At 51.4% G+C, this 10685-nt stretch overlaps 1 protein-coding gene across 1 annotated transcript; it reads right to left on the bottom strand.

The window, feature by feature from the left end:
• Positions 1-362: 362 nt before the first annotated feature.
• On the bottom strand, positions 363-10445 carry PLA2G12B (phospholipase A2 group XIIB). Its single transcript, XM_074924473.1, has 4 exons — positions 10141-10445; positions 4683-4771; positions 2963-3128; positions 363-481 (listed from the first exon to the last, which is right to left on the bottom strand). Exons 1-4 carry the CDS (start codon positions 10373-10375, stop codon positions 363-365), a joined length of 609 nt encoding a protein of 202 aa, XP_074780574.1. The 5' UTR covers positions 10376-10445.
• Between the last annotated feature and the right edge of the window lie 240 nt (positions 10446-10685).

Here is a 10685-nt window from a genome sequence, read left to right as displayed (position 1 = left end):
TCTGAGGCAAACAAACAAGTCAAGCCCCTTGTTTATAACCAGTGCTGCATCCTGCTTGCCTCTCCTGATCAGTCTGTAGAGAAAATTGGCATTGGGTCCTTCAGGCTGATGGACTTGGAAAGGGGTAGGGCTGTTGAACTGCATCTGTGGTGGAGGGCAGGCACCGCTGCCCTGCAGTCACAGGCTGCCTGCCCTCTCGCAGCCCTCTGCCCAGGAGCTGTGGTTGCAGGGTGTTGCTTGGCCCGGGTCCCCCCGTCCCGTGCTCGGCCAGAGGGCTGACAGAAATGGCTGTGCTGAGGTGCGGCGCCGGAGAGGGGACGCTTCTGGCAGCAGGCCCGCGGAGAGCGGGCGTCTGCTCTGCCTCACAATTCATCTCGCTCTTCCTCGCTGCAAATGCAGGCGCTCCTTTGGCTGTTCATGAAGGGCCGGCAGCCCAGGGTCCAGACGGCGTTGAACACTGTGTCTGCGACGGATTCACAGGCTGTGGGGAAGGAAACCATCGGGCGGGTAAGTGACGGGCACACCGGGGTGTCTGAGGGCTGGGTGGAAGCACCCCGAGCCCTGCGCTGGGCTGGGTGGTGTTTGCAGTTGGAAGCGTGGGCTGCCGTCTTCTCTCTGGGTATTGCATTTTATAAACCCAGAGGTTCCCTTCTGCTGAACTGCAGGGTCTTTTCTCCCTAGGGTGGCACCAGTCTGGCCCTCACTTCTCTCCCCCCCCAGCCCCCCTCCTTGCTTGCCTCTCCCAGGCTTTTCTGGTTGATGGATTGTTTGGAGCACTGCAAATAGCGCCGTTTACCAAGCAGATTTCCCAGAAGACCTCCACAGTACTGTCTTTCCTGGCTTGCTATCCCCTCAGTTTTGCCTATAGCCACTACCAACAAACTTTTCCTGCTTTTTGGGAGTTACGGTGCCAGCTGCTAGCCAGTGTGAAAAATCCTCCTGTGGTTGCAACAGCAGAGCTGTAGATACAGCCTGCCTGACTGCTAGCCCCTCCTTTTCCCAAAAAGCAAGCCCCAAATTGCTTGTCAATAAATTAATAGGTTAATATCAGATCTTTTAGGCTTGACTCGCCTCTATGCATACTAGATCTGGGAAAGCCCTGCCTTTGGGCCTGTCTCCTCCCGTCTCAGCCTCTCTGAGCACCTCGTCACAGGAGAACCAAGGCTTTGGTTAACTGGCACGGCTGCAGCTGGGATGTTTGTGCCCACGTAAAGGGAGCCAAGCTGCTCTTCCCCTGCCTGCTCTCTCTGAACTCCTGGTGACTCGGAGGAAAGCATCCCGATAAGAGCTGGGATGGAGGAGGAGGAGGGCTGTGTGACAGGAGCTGCTCAGAGCAGCCCTGAGGACAGGGAGCAGCAGGTGTAGAGCACGAGGCGAGAGGAGGCAGAGCAAGGGGAGGAGAGGATGGCTCTGAGGTTCGTTTGTGTTAGCAACTACCCATGCCTCCTGCTGCAACCAGGACAGAGATGCTGGAGGAATCCAGTCCTACTTGACTATAGGCGGAGGTGGCTTGGCTCAGCCGAGGAGCGTGGGCTCTGCTCCACCTTAACTCTCTAGGATCTGTTTGCTTCACTGGTGCGGGCACAAGGGGAAAAGGAGGGATCTGAAAAACTGATAGAGGAAAACCTGAAAGAGATAGGAAGAGGTTGGTTGCACCTGTAGACAAGGGTGACCATGAAAGATGGGCTGTATTTAGCCTGTAGCACTTATATCTCAGTCCACATCTTTGTTTTCTCTTGCTAGCCTGGACACTCTTCCCAAACATTTATCTGTGATGAGGTAGAAAGCCATCTGCACTAGTACTGGTGTCATGCAAGCTTGCCCGTGTGTTCTAATCAGGTTGCACTTTCGGAAAACAAATGCATGTTTAACTATTCCTTACAGCAGAGCATCAGCAGCAGGAATGAGCCCAGAGGGGCTGGCTGTGATTAGCTGCAAGAAACTCAGCAGCACCACCAGTTTTATTCAGCTTTGGGAATGGGCTGTTCTCAAGGGCTCTGCCAGTTTTTCAAACCAAAACTCCTGTAAATACCTTTAACTCCTACTGTTGGAAGTTCTTCTCTCCACCTGTCCTGCATTACTGCCACACAGCCTCTCTGTGAGAGATGGATACCTGCCTCGCAGGGGTTGGGGATGCTCTGAAATGGCCTCAGGAGGAGCTGTCGGGGTGAGGATTTCCTGCTGTGGCTGACCTCTGTAAGCAGCAGGGTAGATGCTTCCCCGCCTCACACAGTGCAGAGGTGCTTGATGTCAGCACAGAGGATCAAGAGACAGGCTCGGGCTATCACATGCATAAATAACCTTCACAGAGGTTACTCTTCTCAAACTTCCAGACTGAGGATTTTAAAGTGAGGCAAAACCAGACCAGCTCTTGAGCTGCTGACACATCACTAGCACTTTATTAGCATGGGGGCTTCTGAGCAGTGCAGATCTCCCCGCAGTGGCCTAGCCACCACCCACACTGCGGTGTGTCCCTGGTGCCATTGTCATCTCTTATCTGTGAACCAGATCCTGGAGAGCCCCTGGCCTTGGCTCTCCTAGTCTGTTGGCCCTTGGCCACATACAGTTTTCAGCGTGTGGCCTGCTGGCTCTGGAAGGCTTTTGGTCTCCCATGAAGGTGTTTGAACTCTCAAGGAGGGCATCCAAGGATTGAAGTAATTGCTACTAAGGTTTTTTGTTGTTGCTTGTTTTTTTTTTTTTTTCTCTCCGCACGTGTTTTGTCATGTTTTCCACATGTACATAATTTTTGGTCTCCAGCCTTGGGACAGAAGTGTGTGCGGAGGGGGACAGATCTCAGCGTTCTCACTCATCTCTGACCCATCTGTGACAAGCTCAGGACAGACGTGCTGCTCCCTACTGCAGATTTTTTCTTCTTTTGGCAAGGAAAGGGCTCCCTGCCCACACCCTCCCCTCCCTGCTGTGGCTCATTCCCTCCCCAGGGGATGCGAGCTGAGAATCTTACCTTCCACCTTGGAGACAAACCCAAGGCTGCGCTTGAGGTCGGAGCAGATGGAGTGGAGGCACCAGCGGAACTTGGCGTCGCAGCGGTATTTGTTGGCTCCACAGGTGTCGTAACAGATGTCCAACTGGTTACAGCACTTGGTCATGGCAGGGATGCCCAAATCTAGCTGGGGAAAGAGAGAAAAGTAGTGTCCTTTGGCCGTGTCCTGGCTCTAACGGCTGCAGCTGGGTGAGGCGTTGCAGAGCCCAGCTGGCTCTTTTCCAGAAGTTTCCCCTGATCGATCACCGAGGCAGCAGGAGGGAAGACATCCCTCTCCCTCACCATCTAAAGAGAGTGGAGACAGTAGCGCAGGTCCCGTGCAGGGTACAGCACATTCCCTTCTCTCCTCTCGGTCACAGGAGATGAACCTCCAGCCCCTCCACAACCATTTGCTAGTTCTTATTTGTCAGCGCTCACTGGAGAGCTTCCTGTCCTTGCCAGCAGAGGCAAAGGCCCCTTTTTCGTTTCCTCCTTTTCGCACAAGTCCTGCTTCTTGGCCTAATAAATCTGCTGGAAGTGTTATTAATGCCTTATTTCTCAGAGAGGCCAAGGACAAGCACAGCTCAGTCAGGGGAGTTCTGGCTTGGAGGTAAACAGCAAGCTTCGCTAATAACCATGGGCGTGCTGGGGCAGAAGGCCTGTCTCCCAGAGAGACTGGACTCGTTAGTTTGTAATGAATTCTTCCTCTTTTTGGCCTTCCTCATATAACATTTAGGAGATGAATCGCTTCTTCGGTGCGCTCAGCACTCAAGACCGCCTGCATAAGGAGGAGGTACCACAGAAATGCCCACAAGGCTTGCAATGAAATGTAGTTTAAGAAACTAATCTAACATGAAAAATGGGCTGAAAAGAGAGGGTTTTTCAGAGCGGGAATCTGCCTAATTGCTGCAGACCTCGTGGGCAGCAGTAATGCATGAGCTAAATAGTAATTCCAGCTCTTTGAGCCTCCCGGGAGTGCTTTTCCTGGTGATTCCAATGTGATTTCATTAATTGCCTTTCAGATAACAAGTGGGTGCAGTATTAAAGCCTGCGGGTTTATTTCAGTGCTGGGCAGAGGCTAAAAGCATGGGAGGGGATGACAGGCCAAGTGTGGAGAATGCATTCAAGTATTGCTGTTTGCTTGTTATCCTGTCACTGAGCTGCCCAGCACTGAACATGCTCCCCGTCCTGTCGCAAGGGCATGGGATTGTTCAGGACATTGATAAAAATACACTTCTCCACACTGGTGCTCTGCTTGGCCAGGTAACCCCTTTTCTGCTTCTAGTACTAACCTGCTCAGGAAACTTTCTCTTACCGAGACAACCAGAGCAGCGAGCCAGTCCTTCGTAAATGTAACTCCTGTCTACGTGATTCCTGTTTCGCTGCCACCAGCAGTTGAGATCTTAATGCCTCCCTGACTGACAGTAAGTTAGGCAGTGCTCAGACTGACAGTTCGCCTTGCTTGCCGTCGGCAGGCAGCCACGTCTTTTGGCAGTCCCAGGCAGATAGCTTGTCCCCTCAAACCATACCACAAAAGTGATATTTCCTCCCTTTTCCAGAGCTCTGGCTTCAGCTGTGAAGAGAAGCCATCACACAGTCAGTGCATAGCACAGCTAAGCCTTTTCCCTCCCCAATATTATTAGCTGGTTACTGTGATTTGAGAATGATATCATTGGGGAGTGGTGGGTGTGGCAGTACATACACTTTCGGGTACCTTGAGCCCCAGAAAATAGGAGCTACAGCCGTTGGGTTCCTGGGGTTTGTAGTGAGGACGCGGCATTGGAGCCTTCCCTGAGAAAGAAAGGAAAAATGTTAGGAAAGCCAATCTTCCCAAGTGTAGCACCAACAAGCAAGGAGTGTCAGGCATCTCCCCTCCAGTCTGCATCTCCAAACACATCGTTCTCCTCGAGGAGATGCAGGGAGTGAGGGGTGGGTGTGAGAGCTGGCTGAGACACTGGCCCTGCGCTCAGATCAGCTCTGTCAAGGCTCCAGAGCCTGACTTAGCTCATACCCCCTCTGGCATGGCCACTGGAGCACTGTGTTCTGTGTAAACTGGGTCCTCAGCACTTCTTAAATGTTTAAACTGGTCCGAGTCCAGTCCCTAGGTCTGGGACTCCCCCCAGCTCCTACAAATGGGCAAGTCCCTCTTTGCAGTGTGGGGTTTTAGGAGTTGAGCAGCCCTCCATGCTAGACCTAGTGCCTCAGACCTCCCAAATCTCATAGGAGCTTTTTCACGTGCTCCCTGAGAGCTCTGCACAGCTGGGATCACCCAGATGTGGTTTAACTCCTCCGAGAAACTACTAGGCCAGCTACTAGCTTAGCCAGGGGATCTCTTTCCATCCCCAGTTCACTCTCAGTGTCAGTGAGCTGCAGATCTCTGCAAAAATGTGCTAGACCTTGCGTGTCTGATCTTGCTCTGAGTTAGGAGGTTGTCTTGGTCTCTTTTCTGCATGTGGTGATGCACTGTCACATTTTGCAAATAGCTGCTATGCCGTTATCTCTGCCTTCCCTTAGTATGCTTCTTAATATGCACAGAGCAGCAAGAATTTCCTCCGTGAATAATTATTTACCCAATGTAGGAGTCTGGCAGACAATCAGCTAACAGAAGCTTCAGCAGCAATTGAATCTGTCTGACTTTGCTGCGAAGGTGCACAAGCCCTCCTCTCTGCCTGCCAGCCCGTCCTGGGGCTTCATGGATGGCTGACAGGGTGCTGTGGGTGCGAGGGGTGGGCGCCCAGCATCGGGGTGGAAAGAAACTGTCCGTGTCGAAAGCAGATCTGTTTCCTTGCCCTGTCTCATCCTCTTTCTCTCATCCCTACCTCAACCCCCATCTCCTCAACCCCACCGTGCAAGGAGCTTGTTCAAAGGTGGGAGAGGATTGACCCCGGGGAAGCTGTGGAGATGCTGGAGTCAGTTTCTCTGTGCTGTCCCTTGTGTTCTGTGCCTGTTCTGTTTCTGTCCCAGCCAGGTTTATAAAAGGGAGCTCTCAAATGCAGAGTAAAGTGTTAAAACAAGACATTTGAACTCTGCTCTGGGAAAACTTTGCATGCTCCAACGAAAACATCTGTGAGCTGAGCCTTCTGTAAGTCAATCACCTTTAGGGTTAAGTTTCTGCTTCCGTGAGCACTGCTAGACAATTTATATAGACATAAACCAGATCTAATTTAGCCTTCAAGCAGGGCTGGGTTCTTTTAAACTCTATTTCCACTGTTTTTTTTTTCTTGTCAGCACTGATAATTATTTAAGACACTTTGCCCTTTTTTCTGTCAACGTACCTAAAATACCAGTGGTTAATATAGCCATAAATCTGTTGTGTTCTTGAGAAGACCTCGCAGCCAAATGCCTCCAAAAGGTTTTTACACAGAAATGTTCCCAGCATCTTCTAAATTAAAAATTGCCAGAGCGGTTTTGTTTGAACAACAGATTTGCAACAAATAACCAACAAACTGAAATCCTGTCCAGCTGTGAGACGCCAGTAAACAGTTTTGTCCAACCCTACCGAAATGCAGCACACACCAAGGATTTAGCTGTCTGCAAGCCAAGATAAAGCTCCATAGTAGCTCCCACCAGGTGATGGCGTTTGCGAGGGAAGGTATTTCTCAGTACAGCAGTTAGTACTGTGTTTCTACCTTTTTGGCCCCTTTTGAATGGGTCAGATCTGCTTTGTGGTCCAGATGTAATTTTCTAGTGTGGAAAGCGTTGTTATTTTGAGCATGTAAAGCTGAGTTAACAGTAGACAAAGAGCACAAATCAGTTGGTTGCAGCACACCATTATTATAGGATTATCTTTGCACCAAAACATCATTCAAGTCCGCTGAGGTACACTGACATGAGGTACCTTGTGAGTTCACAACACATTGCACATTACACTGTTCTGGTGATTATGCTGTAGAGAGAAGGAATAATGTCTGTAGATGGGCTGAACCTATAACCCAAGGCTCCCAAACAGTTTAATGAGAGGAGGGCTGCACTCAGGTCTCAGTGCAATTCACAGCCTGGTTGCTCTTTTGGAAGGGGATGAGAATTGGGACTCAGAATTCACATGTTCCTGAACTGAGGTAGGAGGCAGAGGAAAGTTCAGAATCCAAGGTGGGTTTTTCAGCATAGAGTCAAATTTTAATGACTTGCTTATAATACTGATGATAAGTTATGTTCCTGCAGCACGTTGTCAATTAATGGGATAAAGTGTTAAATCAGAGTGGGAGTGAGACCAGGGATATGGAGATAACTCTGTTGCCAGAGAAAACCTTCCATTAAGCTGAAGTTACAGCTATTATAATGTCTTAGAAAGTTGTCCTGAGGAAAAAGAAAATCTCACATGAGAACTGTGGTGATCAACAAAACATTGAACTGCCTTCAAGATGAGCCCTTGTAGGAAACCTGCCCCGCTCCTCTCTGAAAAACAAAGCTTAATAATTTGTGAAGTGCTCCTGTGTGAATGTATTCTCAGCAAGACAAAAGTCCAAGATGCCACAATTAACCTCTCTCCCGTATCTTGTTTTCCAGCTAACAGGAAATCAAAAGCAAAACAGAAATAATAGGTGTTCCTGACTCTGCGTGAGAAAAAATATCATTTATTGCTTGCCCATCCCTATAGGTGCGTCTGTGAGGGGGGAAGGGACTCGGTGGGTCACACGGGCTCTGTCGCTGGCTGCGTTTCACCAGGGCCCGTGGTGGGCTGCTGCTTGCTGGGGAGGGATGCGAACAGCACGACAGCAGGACCCTGCTGGGAGCGATGCTGATGCGTAGAAGCACATGTTGGCATGGCCTCAGAGGAGAGCTGAAGCTGAGTTTCTAAAGGGAAGCGAGTTTCCCTGATGCTTTTTAATACCTCCAGGCTATTGTAGCTATGCCAAGAGACTGGAACACAGCCAGCTGGCCGGAGCAGCTGCTGGCGATGCAGGAGGTCCCAGACACTGCAGTACTGGCACGCTGGCAGGGAGAAGCACATGGATGGTCTTGGGGCTCCTTGCTGTTTTGAGTGGTCTATTGTTATTTCTCTGCCCCAGGCAAGCAGTGTTGGAGAGCCCGACTTTAAAGGCTCTTTTCCCACAGCCTCCTCGTCTTAAGCCCCTTGGGACCAAACGCTGGGCAAAACATTGAAGGTCCTGCCTGCCTAGACAGCTGAAGGAAGTTATCGAGGGATTTACTCCCACTTCAGGCTGTTTCCCACCCTGAGATGCCCAGAGAAATTTTGTAAGGAGGAGGAGATATTTGCCAGTAAATGCTAGTGTAACCCTAATGTCCTGATTTAAGGGAGTAATCCATCAAGCTGTTTGTTTTCAGACCTCACTAGCTGCTGAAAAATCAAGAGGAGAGTCTTACAGCCAGAACAGCCAAGTGCTACGTGCTCAGCTGAAGATGGATGTGGCAATCACAGGTGAGTCCTGACTATTATCAGCGTCTCTTGGCTGAAAGGAAAGAATGTAGAAGGCATAATTTTTGCTTCATGCCTGGGGAAAAAGTATTATAATTAGGCCCTAATTCAGCAGGAATACGGTCAAAATGGTTTGCGTTCATTCTTCTGGGCACAGACTGGGTCTCACTGGTTTGGGATTGTCCCTGCATCCCCTCACTTCCAGTTTGCAATGTCTGTGCTAGAGACCAGCACAGACAAATGGTCCTGGGAGGGTCCAGCAAGACCCTTGGAGGCATATGGGCAGCGTTTCAGTAATTTCCTCCTCAGCCAGTGATTGATGAGTTGTTCAGCAGGGGATGAGAACAGGGCTAACGATGTGCTTGTTTGTTTCCTTTCTAGGTAAAACATTTCTCCAAAACCATGCAGGATGCTCTCAGGGAGCAGGCAAGCGTTTGTGCCTCTCTCTGGAGACGTGCTTCCCCCCGCCCAGAGCGCAGGGATAGGGCAGGGAGAGCCCTCGCCTCAGGATGTGCCCAAGAGCCACGACTTCTCCAGGAATTGGTGAGTCCTGAGACTCCCTGAAACAAGCTCTGAATATCAGCCTTCCCAAACCTTGCCTCAGGCATGCTGCAGTCCCAGCCACCTTAGGCTCACTACCAGGGCTTCCAGTCACTGCATTAAGGAGAGCAAGTCCCTTTCTGCTCTGAATTTGGAGCACAAGGGTGGACCTGTGAGGTTGTCACACACGGCGTGGGGCTGCTGCACCGTGGGCCCTGGGGACGGGCTGCCTGGTGGGCAAATGGCATGCAGACTGAGGCTGGGATCTCTCCAAAGCATGGGGCCTGTGTCTGTGAAAACCAGTGCTCAGGGAAGGAGAAGAGGGGTTGAAATTGCATCTGTGTTCATAAACATCTTACCTGGGCAGTCACTAGGGATGTGGGATAAAGCAGGGGGAAAATAGCTTATGGGACATTGTGGATGGGCAAGCTGAGGTGGCAGAGGACAGTCGTGGGGACAGTTGTAGGAGGCAGGGGAGAGAACACAGGCTGTAGGAAACCTCCTTGCTGTTCCCAAACAGGTTGTTTCAGCAGGTACCTCTGTGTGCCCAGTCTCCTGCCCTGCCTGCGCTCCTCCTGCCCTGGGTCTCCCTGAGATGTCACCCCCTTCGTCCTGGCCCCAGGACAAACCAAACTATTCCCTTTTTGGTAAATCACTCTAAAGTCCAAGGCGAGAGGCAGCTGCCTCGTTCCGCCTTGAGTACTAAAGGTTCCTCCATGATGACAGCAGGTCTCATTTACCTTCCTGTTATCTCCCCTCCTCCAGCCCACATCATTAGCCAACTGCTGAATAATGACACTCCGAAGGTTGCTGAGATTAGGGCCACTGGCAATACTAACAGCCCTGTCTGAGTCAGGTCTGCACAGGCTGCTCGTCCTCCCCTCCGGAGCCTCGCTGCCCACCCTGCTCCTCCTCTCCAGGGGTCTGGGTAACCACGGGCAGCCTGGTTACCTGTATGCCCTTCCTGTAAAACCTGTGTCCTCCCCTCTTGTCCCCTCACACACAGCACAGCGGCTGTTCTTGGTCAGAGGGAAAGCTGAGGGTTCGATGTCCCTGTGCTGGCACTAGCAGAGAAGTTGTGACTCTCTGCAATGACTTTTCTGTGCTGCCATGGCAGGGGTCAGGTCGTGGTGTAGGAGCTGGTTGTTGCCTTGGGGAAGGAGAGTGCTGCGAGTTTCCATGTGAGAGGGGAAGAGAGGAAAGGGCAAAGAGACAGGAGCCCACAGGACTGAGGTTCACTTACCGTATCGACATCTGTACTGACAAACACCGTTTTTTCCCCCAAGGAGTTCCAAGAAGGAGTCGAAGTAACTGTTAACTGTTTCAAAGCTGTCTCGGATGGCCCCGATGCCCCACTCTGAATAGGAAGACTCTGCTTGGGGAGCTTGGTGGACGGTGTTCTCCTGGGTCGTTTCCTCGGTGCATTGCCCTAAGCCCAGGGTCAGGCACAGAACCGCTGCCTCGAAAAGCAGCCGCATGCTGCAGTCCAGACCCAGGCCCTGGAGCCCTCGTCCAGGCAGATGTGTGGCAGGGAGGAGTGGGAGCGAGCCGCTGTGTGTAGCAGGCAGGTGAGCACCCCTCTCCCCTGGACTTTAAACGCTGCCGAGGCAGCCGGCGTGAGGTCACCGCAATCAGAGAGCAAAGTGCACCATGGAGATCTGGACCAAGTTCCTCTCGCAAGAGAAACACTGGGGTTTGAGTTTGCACAATCCTACTGGAACAGGCTCAGCCCCTGTGGCAACAGGGCTTCAGCTGCCCCAGCAGGGGCCTCTCCCTGCGGTGCTGAGC

This window comes from Athene noctua, chromosome 21, assembly GCF_965140245.1.
Source record: "Athene noctua chromosome 21, bAthNoc1.hap1.1, whole genome shotgun sequence".
Lineage (NCBI taxonomy): Eukaryota > Metazoa > Chordata > Aves > Strigiformes > Strigidae > Athene > Athene noctua.
The sequence above is the reverse complement of the archived record's forward strand: the minus strand, read 5'-3'. Positions and strand labels throughout refer to the sequence as shown.